The 18,750-nt window shown below is 39.8% G+C and overlaps 1 protein-coding gene across 1 annotated transcript in view; it reads right to left on the bottom strand.

Annotated features, from left to right (window-relative positions):
- Nucleotides 1-352: 352 nt before the first annotated feature.
- Nucleotides 353-18,750, bottom strand: part of LOC113110195 (zinc finger SWIM domain-containing protein 6) — a 71,184-nt gene continuing 52,786 nt past the window's right edge. The window contains exons 6-14 of the mRNA XM_026274248.1: nucleotides 17,454-17,630; nucleotides 17,053-17,199; nucleotides 14,659-14,808; nucleotides 11,804-12,070; nucleotides 8,112-8,247; nucleotides 5,452-5,609; nucleotides 4,183-4,346; nucleotides 4,008-4,089; nucleotides 353-3,218 (exon numbers count right to left, since the gene is read on the bottom strand). Of these exons, the coding sequence (XP_026130033.1) occupies nucleotides 2,356-3,218; nucleotides 4,008-4,089; nucleotides 4,183-4,346; nucleotides 5,452-5,609; nucleotides 8,112-8,247; nucleotides 11,804-12,070; nucleotides 14,659-14,808; nucleotides 17,053-17,199; nucleotides 17,454-17,630 (2,144 nt within the window). The 3' untranslated portion in view covers nucleotides 353-2,355. The remainder of the gene's footprint in view (nucleotides 3,219-4,007; nucleotides 4,090-4,182; nucleotides 4,347-5,451; nucleotides 5,610-8,111; nucleotides 8,248-11,803; nucleotides 12,071-14,658; nucleotides 14,809-17,052; nucleotides 17,200-17,453; nucleotides 17,631-18,750) is intronic.

The following is an 18,750-nucleotide window of genomic DNA, read 5'->3' as shown; positions in this document are numbered from 1 at the left end:
CCAAATCCAGTGAGCCGCTACCATTTTAAGCAGATTCACAATGTGTAGGATTGACTAAAATGCAGTCAGCACTATTATTTTATATAAGAAGTCTTATAAGAGTCTAAGAAATGTGTAAGAAATGATAATATAAATAGTAATTTATTATATATTATATTTAATATATATATATATATATATATATATATATATATATATATATATATATATATATATATAAAACAGATTCAAACCATTTAAAATGGAACATTTTCTCCTTATTATTGGTCTATGTCCTGAACAGATGAACATTCTATGAAAATCAGTCATGAAAAAAGTGAGTGTCGTGCACACAAATGACTCAATGATTTGCTTCCTCTCAAAAAACTAATTTTAATTAAAACAAAAATGTTGAATCATTAACAAGTTTATAAAACAGTGATTTAGTTACATAAATAAATTGATATCGGTGTATCAAATCTTAAATTCAACTTCATGAGAATGTTGACACGGGTGAAGAAGTACAATCGTTTACCTTTCATAATAAATAAAATGGAGAAAAATGATATCTCTGTTACTAAACGAACAAAAAAGAAAAGAAAAGAGCTACAGACATACCTCTAAGGAAGGGGACACTCGACAATGTTTTTGCACCAAAAAACATATGAAAACTGCTTTTTAAAATCACAGAATACAGAACCATTCAGTTAAAATTAAAGACCGTGAAGTTGGTTGGCTTTCATTATTAACGAACAAGTTTGGTAGTTAGAACTCCAGTTTGGTTATTTTAAAGCGTTAAGACAAGGCAAGAAAGAAGGCTGTTTTTGTTTCGTTGAGGAATTCTATAGGAACGACAAAAAGAAAAACAAAAAAACTAGAACGTAAAAAATAAAATAGCGTTTAAAAAAAACGTTTGAACAGTCAGACCTACACAGCAACTTTCTGACTTGCACAAGGTTAAGATGTCAGCAGATAGGCATGTACATGTTATTGTGCATAAAAATGGAGCTTCGTTGTGACTCGATTATTGTGGAAAGAAACAAGAGCGTCAGGCCAATCGCTCAGCATGTTTGCGTTAACATTGATACTGTTGGATCTACATTTCTAGGCGTTTTTTGAGGCACATGGGCCTGCATTTCTTGCATTCCCAATTCTTAATGCTAAGGCTTGCTGCTCTGGTTCACTGGGTGTCCGTCCAAACACGGTCAGGTCTACGCCAACCCATCCTGGGCCGCTCAATCGTGCATCGGAGGTGGCTCTGCATAGATACCCAGCACACAGGTTCACTGCCCGATTCCAGCCCCGACAGCACGGCTGTGTTCGGAATAACACTCTAGCGTACTGCTTCTGCGGCTGCAGTGTGTAGTATGGACACTGTGCAATGCAATGCGCTTTAAATTGGATTAAATGTGAAAAACACCCAGTTTCATTTCCAAGATGAACTAAATTAAACATGCAACGTCATGAAATCACGTTAAACGTTAATTGTGGAATAATGCTTACTGTTTCGCATACTATTTGTCACGCAGTAAAGTGCGCTAGCCTTCTGTTCCGAACACAGCCTGAGGCTCGCGTTTAGTCCCTCTGATATGTTTTGTTTCAAACCAAGGTACTGCAGCTTCAAGTATTTTGCATTACATAGAATATTCTTTTTATAAATTAGTTAACGTATACATTTTTTCAATATTCAGACATATACTATCATATATACAGTACAATAAAATGCTCTCATTCTTTCATGACCATTTTTTTCTTCTTTTTTTCTTTCTTTTTTTTTTCAAAGAGAATCCCTGAGATGTATGTCGACAGTCGCTAAGTTTCCACAAGCGCAAGCACAATGGGGTTGTGTGTGTGAGCGTGTGTGTGAGACATGCTTTTGGACGAAACAGCACTGCAAAGCCACGCAATTAGCCTGGTGAACTGAAAGGGAAACTCAAAAAATGGAGATGTGTTTTAGTTTTTCTTGTTTCTAACACTTCTTTAGTACACTGGTAACGTGTGACTGGTTCAGGAAGGAGTAAAGCTGAAGCCGTACGAGGTACTTGTCACTTAGGATGGAGGTGTTGTTTGGTTTAAAGCCATATTTCTTCTTCACTTTGAGGCTGTGAATGTTAAACAGAGAGATCTGGAGTGCTGTGAGGACTTTTGCCACTGGACAACATATACTCAGTGTAAACCGAAACATCGTGACATACTCTCACACGCTTTCACACAAATAAAGGGGAAACACACAAACTTCCACAACATGACAACGTTCCACTTTTTTTTTCCATTTTTTTTTGCGCAAACGTAAGTCTATACACATAATACCGGTGTGGTTTGTATTGTTTTTGTCGTATCTTTTTGTTTTTTACTTAGAAAGTGTACAAAGATGGACTAGCCGAAGCGCTCGCGCACGAGCATCATGAGTTTCTTTTTGCCTTTGTATATCTGTTTCAGGTTGTCTATGAACTGTGTGAACTGAATGTGTCCGTCGTGCGCCATGAGGAAAGTCTCTCTGGCTTTGCTGAGGAACTCGATGAACTCGCTGTAGTGCCGCGGGCTGATGTGCGTGAGCCGCGAGTGTGTCGTGTTGATGTAGGCCCCGATCGTAGCGTCTAAGAGCTGTCTTAGTGGGGCTTTGTCCAATGACATCAACTTCCCAGAGTTCCTGCGGCTGTGCAGCGCCACCATGCCAGGTGTGGTCAGCGTGCAACGCCGCAATATGTCCGAAAGCACGGTGGCGCACTTGACGCTCTTCACCACCAGTGGGATGATTGCGGCGAGCTCGTTCTTTCCCAGCGAGTGGCTGAGCGCACAAGCCCAAAGCACATCATTGATGGCAGGATGCGTGTCCTGGTTGTAGCTCAGGTTCAAATGCGCCATCGCAAGGGTGGCCAGTTTGTAAGCGCGCATGGGGTAGCCGCGGTGCTCCATGTAGCGTGCGATGGTGAACAGCTGCGTGTAGCTCATGCCCGTGGTGGCCGCGTCCAGCACGATCTGGTAGGCCGTCTCGAAGGCGATGTGGTCCTTCTCGCAGAGCGTGAGGGCCGACAGAGCACAGTTCTGAGGGTCCTTCATGGCGCACTGCAGGGCTAACGTCCGCGCGCTGCTCGCCAGGTTCTCCTGCTGATGGCAGTCCAGGTGCAGCCGGACAATGGTGCTGTTGGACATGACCGTGGTGGCCACGATGCTTGTGGCTTCGGTGGGAGTGAAGAGGGTGAACCAGCTCTGCATGATGCTGTCCAGTGCGTAGACCCCTGCAGACACACGAAGAAGCAGAATGTCACTCAACTTCAAACTTTATTTATATATTTAATAATATTAAACAGCCTTGACTACCCTTACGAAAGGAAAACATTTACCAATATACTTCTTAAAATATATTGTGATATATTGTAATATATTATTTTCCCTTTTTATTTCTAATATTTTATATATTTGAATACATTTAATAATATACTGATGACACATATTATATAATATATTGCAAAACATACAAATGATTGCCGCTTTCAATATACTGCAATATATTTTTGTTTCATAAGGGTAGCTCCTTTTTTTTTTTTTTTACTAGCAAAGACTACATAATAGTGATAGCTTAAGACTAAAACTTACAAATGCATTTTATTAGTAACAAACTAAATTATTCAAGTAATTTAATAAAAAATTTAATTGATGCAATAATATAAACAAGTCCACATGGCTGTTTATAAAGTTATTCAAGCCATTTTCGAGACTTAGGTCTCTGCAGAGCAAAAGTGGGCGTTTATCACCATGTGGGTGTTTTCAAACTGCTGGGTGTTTCTAAATCATGTAATCTAAATGATCCCCCTTACCCAACCCCACACCTAAACCTAACGTCACTATTACATCAACCAATCAGGTATCATGGTGTAAAAACACCCTGATCTGGTAACTCCCATTACTTTCCTGCAGAGACCTATACTTGCCATTTTCACTAAAATACCATGGCAAAATCACTGTAACAGCCTTGATTGCCTAGTTGCGTTTTTTGTGAACAGTGAAAGCTGAAGGCTCAAACTTACCAACTTCTGTGGCACATGTGACTAGCCATCGTACCATCTCTCGTCGCCGCCAGTTGAGCGTTGAAAGAGTCATACGCATTACCTGTGATTTATTAAAAAAAGTTAACGTAAGGATATGGGTAAAACCAGGTATAAGTGGAGATCACGGTGTGCTGATGCATGAAGAAGTGGATACCTGAAGACCCAGCTCCAGGGAGACCTTCAGCAGAGTGATGTCCGGCAGACTGTCCATGAGCGTCGCTATCTTAAAGGCATCCTGCGCCAGTTTGAAGATATGAGAGGAGGAGTGAATGTTCTTCTGTATGGACTCTAATACTGTCTCTAACCTTCGAGCATCACCTGCAAAAACAACACAGGAAAACAGCGCGTGTTAAGACGTAAACAGCTATTAAAACTATGAGATCGTTTTTCATAATTTCAAAGTGCGCAAATCATGCAGTGACCAAAAAAGTACATAGAAAACACACACACACACAGATAGACAGACAGATGTGATATAAATATATATAATACATCTTACACATCATAAGCAATTTAGATATATTATTTATAATTGGATGAAGAGATAATATGAACAGAGTTAATTTTTTTATCTCTCTCTCTCTCTATATATACATATAAATAAATGTGTATATATATATATATATATATATATATATATATATATAATACTTTTTTTTATAATAAATTGTAAATAAATATGTATGCATTCATGATTAAACATTGTTGTAAGCGTACAATTATTTAATATTAATATGATTTATTTAATTAAAGATGACCGAACATTGACTACTCAGATCCTCATGTCCATCTCTACTAAAAATACAAGGGAGGACAGAGAATGTTTAATATTTCATAAATATTTAATGGGATATAAACGGATTCATGCAAGTGATGGAATTTTGACATGACTGGCCATTTCTGTAAACACTGCAAAAAGTTACCAGTGACCTTGAAGAAAAATCAGGCGCTCAAAAACCCTTTCACTTCGTCTACAGCACTGCATCTCTCAAGCGCGTGTGCGTGTACACACACACACACACACACACACACACACACAGCTGCATAATGAGCTGTGAGTCAGCACTAGTGCCAGACGCCCGGTGTGATGCAAGACACTGAGAAAACCTTCAAACGCTCAGTTCTGGGACAGGATTTCTATTTATCACCAGCATGCTGATTTCCTCTGATTTCAGCTTCTCTGCACTGCGGTGCAATTAGATCTTAAAAATAGTGCTGCGAATTTGCAACTTCTCCGAGCGTCTTGTTTCTCCAAACCGAGGAGACGAATGCAGATTTGATTTTAGGGTCAGGGCTCGTTGTTTTGCAGTCTACTAGCGGAAATGCGGTGCACAGGCCTGCCATTAAGCAAACAGCGCTGTTGTCAGGGTAATTGCAGCCTGCGCGTGAGTGATGGACGCGCTGGCGAATGCGAAGCTCTAACCTTTGGCTGCAGTGAGCATGGTGGAGGCCAGCTCGCACTGCTGGGACTCGATGTGGCTGAGGGTGAACCATCGCGGGTAACGATTGGGGACGACTGATACTATATGGTGAGGCCGGGACATGTCGCCCGAAGGAGCCGTGGATTCCAACACCGGTAACCTGCGAACAGAAAAAAGACACATACTGATTAACACCAGCTAGTTCCAAACCACATCTGAGTACAGTCAGTCATCAATAAAACAAAACAGTGGTATAAGTAAATGTTGCTTCTTTAGCATAAAACTGTATTTTTCAGGCTGGTCCACAGCAGAAGTTTCCACTGGGGAAGCACAGTGTGTCGATCTCAAACAGAGGTTTTGCTGTATTGTTTTAGCCAGCTAACATGAGCCTGGAGGCGGCCCGCGGCCTTTACACACACCATTACTGACCATCCTTTTTGTCTGGACACTCAATGCACTTCTGAAAAACAACAACGAGGCCAACAGGTGCATCTGACTGGATTCTGTTTGAATCATGACACTAACTTAGATCTTAATAGGAGCATATTTTTGCAGTGCACTTACAAAATTGACATCCTCATTATGCATAGATTTCGAATATGATCTGGCTGTTAGTTGCATGTTGGGCATCTTTGTTGGCTATCTGAGGCTACCTTGGCTTTCTGGTCATGTGCAACTAAAAATCTGATCATGCTTATTCATGTCGGAGCAGGATTTCGTTCTTCATCTCCAATGCGGCGCAAATATGTCAAAGCGTCATGTCCTGGCATGGAGCTAATTACCAAGCCATCTACAAAGGGAATTGTATTATGAGGAGATCAGCCCTCGTCTGAGCCAATGCTATGGAGAGCAGTTATTTGGAGGCCACGGTCTTTTTATAGAGAAAGTCAATACTGAGCCCGAAGCTCCTGCACTGGCTAAATTTAGGTGGATCATTGTTTGATACCATCGACTTTATACATGTATCCTGAGCTGCAAATACCCCAGTAAACACAATCTAATCAAAATATAATACAATACCATACAGATTTGGATTTTTGTGTGTGTGGCTAGGTCAAAAAAGGTAAATTAATAAAACATATGAGAGAAAATTTGTTACAAGATGTCGATATAAATCTACTGAACCAGCCGGAAGGTGGAAACCAGCCATAAAGCATCATACGATCAAAGATAACACTGATGTTCACAAATGCATATTAAACATTAAATATGTTTGGACTGGGTGTGATCACATTGCGCAACATTTTAGCTTTCAGTGTGGATGGACCAATTATTGCATCACACCTATTTAGGACACAGTTTAAGAATTTCTGTTACACATCAGCACTCATTTAAGAAACACAAGCATAACTAACAAAATCTTTCAGAGTAACGATATCCCAATTTTGTGCAGATTTTAACTGCAACTTGGTTGGAATCATAATACTCGAGTGAATGCACCAATTTACAAGCAGAACTGATTTTCAGTGTTAATTCGTAAAACTAAACGTAAATTGTTGCTTTGAAATAGGTGAATACATTAAATTTGCAATTTGGATGAAAACATCTATATTTGAATGAATGCAACAATTTATATAAAAAAAAAAAAAGTCTTTTCTGTGATAATTCTTAGAACTAAAATCAACTGTTGCTTTGAAACGAGTGTATCAATTTACGCAAGAATCCAATTTTGCGCATTTATTAAATTTGCAACTTGAATGGAAATATACATACATGTAAAGTTACATATTTGTGTGTCTTTTTTGGTAAATGACATACATTTGCATTAATTTACATATTTGTTGTTCCACGGATACAATTTTCAGTTCTATAAATAATTATCACCAAAATCTGTTTTGCTTCTTATTTCGTAAAACCAAATGTAGATCGCTGCTCTGAAACAAATGCATACATTTTGGCAAGATTACAATTTTGAACATATATCAAATTTGCAACTTGGATGGAAACATACAAACTGAAGTAAAGGCGAAAATTTTATGATGAAAATTTACATAAGAACAAGCAGAACTGATTTCAGTGTTAATAATTTGTAAAACTAAGCTTAAATTGAAACATGTCAATTAACTCAAAAATAGCTGAAAGAACGATTTCCATTCTGCTTGCGTTTCATGAACGTGTTGTATGTGTGTGTGTGTGCTGACAAAGACTTAATTTAAATATTCAAAATATGTCTTAAACAGGTTTTGTAAAGGCGCTTGAATAAATGTAAAATTGTTGCTAACATATACACACACACATACAGGGTTTGTACAAGTGCGCATACATAAACGGCCTCCAACTCACATGAGGAGTCGAGGGGGAGTGTGTGGTGAAAGGAGTGTTCTGCGTTACCTCTGCAGCCCAAATTAGACTCAACGACACATATTTATTATTCACACTTTTTCAAAAACTCATTTTCAGTGGCCATGAATTATTTAGCAGTTTTCCAAGCAAAAGGCGCCTTTTGATTAAACTGTGCCCCAGATAACCTCACGCCCTACACACACACACACATCTGAGAATCAGCGAAGACGTAACCGTGCCTTCTCAGGGTGAGTAAAGTCAGTAAAAACATGAGATGCGATGGGAAAATAAGCCACAGCCGTGGGTGTGTTCATTATTGTAGGTGGACGTGACTGAGTTTTAGCAGCGAGTGTCGCCCGTGCGGCCTGTGGAAACTCACCGCATTGCTCTCAGTGCAAGTTTGTACGCCAGTTCGGCATCGTGAGGTAGGAGGCATGTGAAGAGATACTTGGCAAACGTGTGCATCGGAACGCTCTCTCTATAGATGAGCTCTCCCAAACCACTGTAGGGCCCACCTGGAAGAGAAAAACACAACCGTTCATGCACACAAAAAAATACAGGAACAATTGCATTTACAGAAACTCCCAAACTTTTTTTTGTCAGCTAATTTTTACATTTACTTTAGTTCCCCTCACCCCAATATATTTTAACCCTAGAAATCCTACTACTGTATATTATTTTTTAAAACACAAGGCCTCTAAATGATCAACATGATCAAACTTCGCTGAAAAACCTGTTGCACACAATCTACTACATTCTCTGACCGATAGCTTTTAGTTTTTTTGTTAATAGTTATAGTTGTTAAGGGCCTTAAACAACTATACCAAACTGCATACTTTCTGAATAAAACTGATGTATTTTTTCCTTTAAGCTCCAAATTTTCATTATATCACACTGTATGAGCCAAAAAAGCCTGATGCATCCAATATGGTACTCAACAAATAACAGTTTTTTTTATCTTTAGATGACTAAAGGTTCAATAAACCATTGCATTTCAAATTTAAATTGCGTTATTTTTCTAATTTAATTTCTAGCTTTGCAGATTTGAATCAACTCATCAACTCCCCAGTTTAAGAAACACTGATTTAAGTTAACACAGTTTCAGTTTTCATTCATATGTACAACTCAATTTATGTAGGTGCAATGTTTCTGTGAAATGTTAAAAGCAATAGTCACAGTCACATAAGATGTAGATGAAACCTACAGAAAGTAAATGCAAAATCATGAACAATGATTTGAATAAAGCTGTTGTACACCTTCGGAAGATACAGCACATGCCCTTCTGAAGGTGTGAGATGTGGTTAGAAATGCACAGATTTGTAGGTACAAACAGGGTGTAAAAGTGGGTTTGTGAGAAAGAAACGCCTTCGATGTTCATGTTTCACTTCGCAATCAAGTGATGCACAGTTGCACACACACCCAAGATACCCTTCAGCATGACACATCAAAACCACATAATGTACTGAGGTGCTGCCATTACTTTAACAATATTTGCATTTTGCTTTAAACACTGCCATGGTATTGTCAGCGTATTACCATTGGTTTCCCTCCAACATCATAGATTGGTCGTACTGTAGGTCAGGAGTGAACATGGATAACAACATTTCTGAAAAGCATCAAGCAATGTTATCCATTTCTAGGGGAAACGCACAAAAAGTGGGCAGTGGTGTTTCCGGGGCGAGTACAGATCGTTTTACAGACCCTCCCCCTCCAAATCCTCAAACCAGATGAAAACCACACGCCCACTTCCAAGCATGAAGGCCTTTTCACACTTGCCTACAAAATAAACTGCTATGCTAGAAGACATATGTGAGAGCTTAGCTATTTCTGTCATTAGATTATTTTAGATTGAGAGCACAGCGACCACAAGCCGGTTCACAAATACAGAAAGCACTGGACACACAAACAGACACAGACAAACTAACCAAAATAAACATTCATAAGAGGCATACGTGCTACCAGCTACCTAAGCAGCATCAAAATAAAACCTCATGTGTGATGCTTTGGATAGGCAGAAACTCACAAATAGCACTCGACTAGACTTAGCGTACTGCTAAGCTAACTCTGATAAGCATAAAAACACATATTACACACAAATATTTAGTAATATTGTACAGAAGTATAACTAAATAATAAAGTATACACATAGTCAACATCTATCTCGACTAATTATTCATCAAGGATACAATATCTCACCAGAGTTCGTTGCAAAGCATTCTGGGATTGATCATGATCATGCCGCCTCATAACATCCCTTGTTTTGGCTAAATTATAAACACAGCACTGCATGTATACTTCACAGAATGTCTTGCGATGAGCTTTGAGCGAAACTTAAATAATTTAAATTACTATGTATTTAACTACTAAAAAGGCAAAAAAAAAACTTATTAACTGAATACTATGTAATTTATACTTATTAGATCTTCGAGCTGTTAACTTAGCATCATGCTAATGTGCTAAGCTAATGTGATAAACTAAAGTCCCTTTCAAGGAAAGTCTGCTTCCTTTTTATTTTTGCTAGGTATTTTTCAGTGCGTTTGAACATGTGGCATGAGAGCACCAAGGCTTATCAGACATAGCAACAGCAACAAAGGCGGCAGGACTTTGCAAAGAGTCAATTGGCTATTGGCTCTTTCAATTAAAAGGTAGGACATTCTGCAATTTTGTGCATTTAACATTTTCCCATTCATAGTAATAGGAGTAAACCATCTTGGTAAATATAAAGTGTTTGGTAAACCTCTGTTCAACTGAACCTTGGGAAGCATTACAGCAAGGAAGCTCACGAGGCTTGCAACAGAGCTACAGTCACGTCCTGCTGAAGATGCTAACTGAAAACACACACACAACAGCTGAGCATGCTAACTCTATTACAGCGTGTACTGGAAGGGGGTGGCATGCTCTGGATGTCTCTCAGTGTGAGAACGCTCTTGTTGTTTTGATGGATTTTCACATTTGGCCAGAACTCCCCCAAACCCTTTAGCCAATAGAATGCATGCCTTCCTGTTTATTGTGCCCCTGTCACGCTCTTGGCATATGCTGGGTGGAGGAATCCACACAGCAGGGCCAGTTTATCAGTTCTCTTCATTCTTTCAAAACAACCCAGTGGCGTTCAGAGCTTTGCCTCTGTAGGCAAAGACCATTTCATTTTACTCCCAACACCAGCCGCGAGTGAAACAAACAGCCTCACCCCCCACTGAGTGCCTTTGCGCATGCTGAACACCGCTTTGAGGGAAATGCAACTTAATGGAGTCTGAAACTTTGTTAAAAGAGGAAAACAACTAGATTTTCTGAAGAAAACAAGCATGGTTCTTGCCCCTGCAAAGCACGCCACCATGCTGTTGAAGTTTGTAGCTTCACAACTTTTCTAGTTCATGCATTACTTAAGTTTCTGAATGATTTGCTAGACTGTTCTAAGTTAGTTGCTAAGGTATTCTTAGTGGTTAATAAGGCCTTGTGAAGTTAGCGACCATCTATCAAGACCCTACCTTTGCAACTGACAAGCATCCACCCAAAACACACTACCAATGCCCTATAAATGATTCAGAAACATCAGCAATGGATAAGCAATTACAGGTAAAATTGCTGAGCTAATTTCATGGTAGCGAATTTTGCAGAGGAGGCTTATATGAGGCTTTTGTGATACCTAGATAGTTTAACATCATCTTTGTTTAGTAAAAAATGTGTGAGATTTAACTGTAGCTTTTTCAAGCTTTATTACAGTACCAACTTCCCGAGCATCGCCTTCTGCGACAACTACTGAACCAGCTAATCAAGGTCTTCAAGATTACTAGGAACATTCAATCAAGTGTGTTGGAACAGGTTTTAGCTCAGAGAGCAGAACTGGACACCCTTGGTATATAGTATGTGCTTTTCTGCAGCAGATTTTTAAAAAACACTTCACAAACTATTTGGCTAGATATTAAGCTGACGCATAATGAAATCAGATGCACCCATTCCAGAATTGTTAGCTATGTCCAAATGGCTTCCCCAGGCTATTGCTTTCAGCCTCAGTTAATGAAAAACAAACAGCATTGCCGTCATTCCCTCGCACTGTAAATCACCAAGACTTACCCTCTAAAAGGAAGACAGCTTGCTTGCGGAAGATCTTGACCAGGGTGTCATCCAGGTCAACTTCCTGCAGCTTGGCGATCAGGTGCTCCTCGTTGCGGCACACCTTCTCTTGCGCGTACAGTCCATCGGGCATGATTCTCTGCTGCCCCAGTCCCATCAGGGCCGTTTCCACCGCCAGGGCCAGATATGACTCACCCTCCTCTAGGAAGCGACGCGTGGACGGAAACAAGTGCAGCTCGCTGTGCTTGCTCGAGCTCATTGTGCTGGCTACAGAGGGTGAGAAACAGAAAGAGCATAAGAAACCGGGAGGTGGTGACACCTCCGGAGTTAACCACTGTAGTGAGACCTTCCTCCCAGGCACTGGTTCTTAGACAGGTCTTGTTGTATAATGAGGCACCAGAGAGGAACTCTGCCTGGACTCTGCCTGGTCTAATGAAGCAGCTCATCCTGATATGGCATAGGGCAAGGCATGCTCAATTAGGCTCCAGAGTGACTGAGGTAATACACTGTACCCTGCACTTGCAAATGTATTGGATGGTTCATGCATCACATTCATATCTGTGGGATGGTGCGAAATGCTATTGGATATGATGAGGCCTAGGCTGTATTTAGTATGTAGTAGAGAGTGAGAGAAAGACAGAAAGACAGACAGACTGAGCCCCTGCTCTTCACTCTTCACTGATCTCCAGCTACATTGCTGCCAACTTCGACATGCAGCTCTGAGCCTCGCAAGGCTTCCCACCAACTCGGCATCAAATCCAGCTTTTTAATTGGCTGCACTGGAGTCGATTGAAAAGGCAGGTTTTTGTGCCGAGGATTAGCCCCTTAACCAATCAAAAGGCTGTATTTAGTGCCGAAGGCTCAACATCTCGGCCAATTAAAAGGCCAAATATGGTGCTAAGGATTGATGCCTAAAACAGTCTTTCGATTGGCTTTGAGAAAATTATCCTTAGCACTAAATGCAGCTATATTTTTGGATGAGAAGTCGATCCTTTGGCACCAAATTCAGTCTTCTTATTGGGTGTGAGGAACAGAACCTTTAGGTGCAATCAAAATGATGGATTTGTTGCTGAGGTGGCAGTCCCTCAGAACTAAACTGAGCCGTTTGATTAGCACCAAATTCAACCTGTTAATTTGCTAAGAGGTCAATCCCTATGGACTGAATAGAGCTTTTTAATTGGTTGCACAGTCATTGATTGAAAAGGCTGGATATGGTGCTAAATACTGACTCCTAAATCAGACTTTTGATTGCACCAATTTTTTGACTAGTTGAAAGGTTGAGCCTCAACACTAAAAGAAGCTTTTGATTGGCCACGAGAAACCAATCCTTTGCAGCCAATACAAAGGCTGGATTTTTTTCCTAGGGAGTCAGTCCCTCAGAACTTAATCCAGCCATTTGATTTGCTGCAAAGAAGTCAACCCTAGTCTTTTGATTGGCTATGACGTATCTACCCATCTGATTGGCTGGGCATCACTGATCCCTCAGCACCAATTCCAGGCTTTTGATTGGTAGTAATGATTAATTCCCTTAGGTTTTTAAAATTGAGATTCCTCCATGCAAACACTGGGCCAAAATGAGATGTGCTATGCATGAAGGCCTAAAGATATGCTTGATTAAAACAAGCTTTATAAAATGACTTTGGTGCAAACCCCTTCCTTAAAACCTTGAAAAATATGAAACGGGCCATGTATATATTTTTTTTTAAAACATAGAAAAAAAAGAATTGGATTTCTGATCGTTCATGTCGTTACTATTTTAACAACAAATTGAATCCAGAGCTCCATGTTCTTGGTTACACATTAACACCATTGGCGACTCATTCGGGGCTAATAATGAGAAGCATCATAACATTTTAATGATGCCTCTTTGGACCCGTGCGGCTGGCTCCGGGAGGATTTAATGTCCTAATCAAAAATGAGCACAAAGAGGAAAGCTTGAGGCTTCAGACCTTCTTTTGTATTGCACTCCCACCACCAAATCGCTTTCTTTCTCCTTTCCTAATAAACTAAGTTCAAAGCCAACCACAGCAAGAGAGAAATAAGTGCTTTGGCTTGAGGAGAGCCTTGTCTACTCTTGGACTAACTGAACCTAACAGGAAGCCTCAGACAGGAAGCTGGGCAAAATCCTATCCTCATCAAAATCCCTTTTGCACTCCTAATCAGGTATGAGTTCATTCATGGGTTCAAGTGCGGATAGGAGTTTGCATGTACACTAGACCTATGGCTCTACGGTGTCCATCTTGAGTGGGCTTGCTAGAGATGGACGATCACACCCACCCTTTCAGGTGCCAATCAGAATGGACATGAGCCCAAAGGCAACAATAATGTATAATTGCAGCACCGTGTTCTCTGATTGTGATACAGTCATCTCTCCAATCAAAGCTCATGAATAAAAGATTGGAACAGAAATCATTAAAATTAAAAGTGCATTAAAAATGCAGCAGGGAAGAATAAAGTTATGACTTTTAGGCTCAGATGAAAGAGGCTCATGCTTTACTCCTTTATCTTTTTAATCAGAGTCTAAAGTAATAGCATATGTGAGGTTAATTCGAGAGGGTTGATCAGTTCTACTACATTGTTCTAAAAACCTGAAAACTCTTGTTGCAAATAGAGGTTTTGTCGATAAAGCAAAAAGACGTACAACTTACAGACCGGCTTTTCCTAAGTGGAGCACATGGCGCATGAAATATGCTGTATAGATGTTTACATTAACAGTTTTTACTATAAATATTACAGAAGATGCTTAAGACGCCTGACGCTTTAACCGGGTGTTAATAGGACTTGACAGTTTCAGCTAGTTCGTAAAAACACTGTAAATAACATGAATCATGCTGCGGCATCTCACATCTTTGTACCTGAGAAATCTAGAAACCCGCCTTGCGAACTGTCTTCTTCCCCACGGCCCGTTTCCATCAGCGTGCTGAAGAGCGTTCCAATGGGGTCCAGAGGGTGTCCCACCCATCCCTCTAGATTAGTGATGGACGTCACCCCTTTATGAAGCAGATCTAGATAGAGAAAAAGATAAAGTGGTTTATTTTTTTAATGGTACACAAAGAAACACTCTTTTTGACATTATTTATGTAAGCAATGGCCTTCAAGCTCCCTATCTAGGCAAATTACATCACAGGGATGTCCCCTAAGCAAATGCTGTTCCAAAAAGAAGGTAAGAAAACTGCACTGCTTTACATGGAACTTTGTAATTGCCAGCACCTTGCAACTGTTCCAGAAAGCATTGCAACAAACTTGAGATCATTTTTCTCAGTACTGACATGCATTGAAAAAAATTAAAATAAACGTAAAAAGGCACAATTTTACTCAAATTTGTGTTATTTATTGTGCTTATTAGGGTGAGTCATTATCAATATACGAGTCACACTCTAGTTGATTTTAAGTCTTTTCAGATGACTAGAGAGAAATGATAAATATACGTAATTCAATAAAGAAACAAATACCTAACAGTGATAAAAATAGCACACAATCTACCAAAAGACAAAACCGTATCTAGAGTCTGACTATGTGAGTCGAACAATGGGAGACGGTGATTTCCTATAGCATCTGTCTTTTGTGGAAACACTGGTGTTTTACATAAAGCCCAGAACCGGGCCATAGAGCTTCCTCGCTCATTTGAATAATATGAATTATGCGTGGGCACTTTCACCACAACAAGCAGTCATCTGCATTTAAATGTAATTGACCTGGGCATGAGTGGACATTCAGCTCTAGTGAAGAGCAGTGCTGCATGAAACTGTTACCTGGCCATTAGGTACAGAGACAGCAAGCACAGGTACACAGTACTGAAAAGATAATTGGGTAACAATGCTACCATTTTTTGGCCTTTTTGGCACTGTTAAGGATGCAGATGACAGAAAAAAAGATGCGAAAATACAGAGAAAACATCTTGGATTTAAACTGCAGGTATACTACAGCATCAAAGCATCTGCAAATCACTTAAATAAAAATGGATGTTATCTGGCAACACAAGTGGCTGTTGGAAATGCAATGAGGGTCTGTCCAATCTTAAAAAAAACTGTTTAAAGGGCACCTATTATGCAAAATTCACTTTTATGTTGTTGTTTGAACAGTGTTTGTACACAACCTGTTCAAACAACAACATAAAAGTGAATTTTGCATAATAGGTGCCCTTTAAACAGTTTTTTTAAGATTTTAAGATTTGTAAGATTTTAAGGATAACAATGCCCTGACTCCTTTTTTTAAATCCCCATGAATCATAAGCAGTGTCAAATAACGTGCCGTTTGCCAAATCGGTAAAATGTGACATCATATTTTACAAGCCCCACCCACGGACACTGCCGTTTTAGCAATGACCCCACCCTGAGTGAGCTGCACACAATCTTCTATGTTTATCTTCACGCTAGAGCGTTTAAAAGCAGCATTCAAGTAAGAAATGTATTTTTATTAATTCTACAAAAGTTACTCAGTTCAGAGCAGAGTGTTTTTCTGTTTGTCTGGGTCATATTAACAGCATACACACTACTGTTACTTAATACACAGATCTAATAAAGACATGTGATACCTTTCCCAGACATAACCAACTGTGTTTTTGTTACTTATATGTGTGTATTTAACAAACCTGACAGTTTAAGTGCAATAAGACATAGTACTCGCATGCCATGTAACAGCTGCTTTCTGTTTACTCAGAAAACAGTGTAATCTGAAGTCTAAACTGATATGGCTTTAAAACGCATAATTTCAGTGCGATAGACATGATGATCAAAATTAATGATGTTGTTAGGCAGAGTATCTGAGGTACAGCAGCTCATTCGCATTTAAAGAGAGAAGCACAAAAACAGCATGTTTCTGCTTCCACTCAAATAAATGATCCGTGGGGTATTTGGAGATTAAACTTCACAGACACATTCTGGGGACACCTGAGCTTTATATTAAATCTTGTAAAAAGGGGAATAATGTGTGCCCTTTAAAATCTTTGAAATACTATGCAAATAAGCAGCAATGCGATGCATCAAATACCATTAAAAACTCAGACATGGGCTGCCTTTCCCAAAAGCATAATGAGCTAAGTTGATCATAGAGACCACTGGTGCCTTAGCAAGTTCATCTAAGGCACTGCATCATTCTATATGATTTATCTCCTTCCATATTTATGAAAATAATAAACGCAAGAAGTGATTATGCATTGTAACAACTTGCACACCAACGCTTTCCCCCACCAAATGTTAATTTTTAGCAGCAAGAAACCAATTCGACCAGCAGTACAGTTTTTAACTGACCTTTCTTGTGGTTTCGGAAGAGCTCCAGCTGTTTCTGCTGCTGCCGGCGCAGGGTGTTGACGATGGCGATGGCCAATCGCAGTGCTTCCCGTGGGTAACCATGAGATCTCAGTGCATCTACCCTGGCGCAGGCCGTAGGCACGTGTTCTGTGATAGAAAGCCCCCCCAAAAATCCTTTAACAAATCTCAGATGGGCACAATAGAAACATATTCACCCGCACACAAAAGCCAGAAACTAAAAATGCCTTTCATATTCTTAGAAACTCTTGTTCTTGCTCCCTATAAAGCCTCCATTCATTGCTTTTTTCTTAAACTCACTCTGCTTTATTTCCTTATGCTATAGACTGCGTAACACAAAGAGGCGAGTCAAGCAAACGTCTTTTTCCGGCCGAGATGCTCACCGTGCCACAGGAGCCAGCCGCGAGAGTCAAAGAGGGAATTTTCAGTGTTGTCATGGTAACAGTAGTTGGTGTAGAGGTCGTCGTTGATAATGTGCTGTAAGTGGCTGTCTTGCCAGTGGAGATCGCACGCCTCGATGGCTCGCGTGAAAACCGTCCGGTGGGGACGGGTGCCCGAATCTGAGGACGAAGAAGAGGAGGGAGGAGGAGGAGGAGAGACAGGGAAAAGGGAAAGGAAATTGCTCTGTCATTCTCAATGCTAGCGCTGAGAGCGAGGACCCTGGGGGTCTGTCAGTCAGGGGCAAACTGTAAAACCTTCGGAAATAAGTCCATAGATTAGTGCAGCGAGCTGAACTGTCATTTACAGGTGCTACAGATTCCGACATGACCACTGCAAGGTGGCATTACATGGGCTGGGTTATCTAGCATCACAAATTATTATATCATGCCCTTGGATCATATTTAATATGCAAAAACTCAGTTAACTATATGATGCGGGGACTTCTGTAAACATTTTTGAGTGATAACACGAATGAATAATTTAATCAGGCAGTCAAAAGTTTGTGGCAGCATTTATTTGATTAAAAATACAGTAAAAACAGTAATATTGTGAAATATGTTTACAATTTAAAATAACTGCTTTCTATTTGAATATATTGCAAAATGTAATTGATTTCTCTGATGCATAGCTTAATTTCTCCAGTCTTCAGTGTCACATGATCTCATTGTAATATGATCAAGAAACATTTCTTATTGTTATCAAGGTGAAAAACAGTTCATTCATTCATATTTTTGTGGAAATTGAGATACTTAAACAGCAAATGTAGTACACTGAGTTGAATTAATTCATTGTTTTATTGTCAACAAAAAAAATACAATATATCATAAATATTTGCTATATCACCCAGCCTTAGTGCATTACAGACAAAAAAAAAAACTCTAATTAAATCTATACAACCTCTGTGCCAACCAGTCTAGAGCCCATTCATGCCCAAAATACCCATGCCTTAGGAAAAGGGGAAGTCATTTCACTGCAATTACCTGTCTGGAGCATGAATATTTATAACAAAACACATCATAAAATCTCTGCAGACGCTGTCGCCTTGGTATAAAAGACCTGACTAATCGAAAAGTTTCAATGGAGCTATTTCCCCCTCGCTTTCGCCCAGAGTTATGATTAGCACAGCAAGGACAAAAGCCAGGGAGGAAGTACTGAACCGCTGTTATTAGGGGCATTCCATTAGTCACACAAAGCCTAATAAAAAGGGGTGCACGTTGATTAAAACACCCCCGTTTTTGC

Source organism: Carassius auratus, chromosome 10, assembly GCF_003368295.1.
Source record: "Carassius auratus strain Wakin chromosome 10, ASM336829v1, whole genome shotgun sequence".
NCBI classification, from domain to species: Eukaryota; Metazoa; Chordata; class Actinopteri; order Cypriniformes; family Cyprinidae; genus Carassius; species Carassius auratus.
The sequence above is the reverse complement of the archived record's forward strand: the minus strand, read 5'-3'. Positions and strand labels throughout refer to the sequence as shown.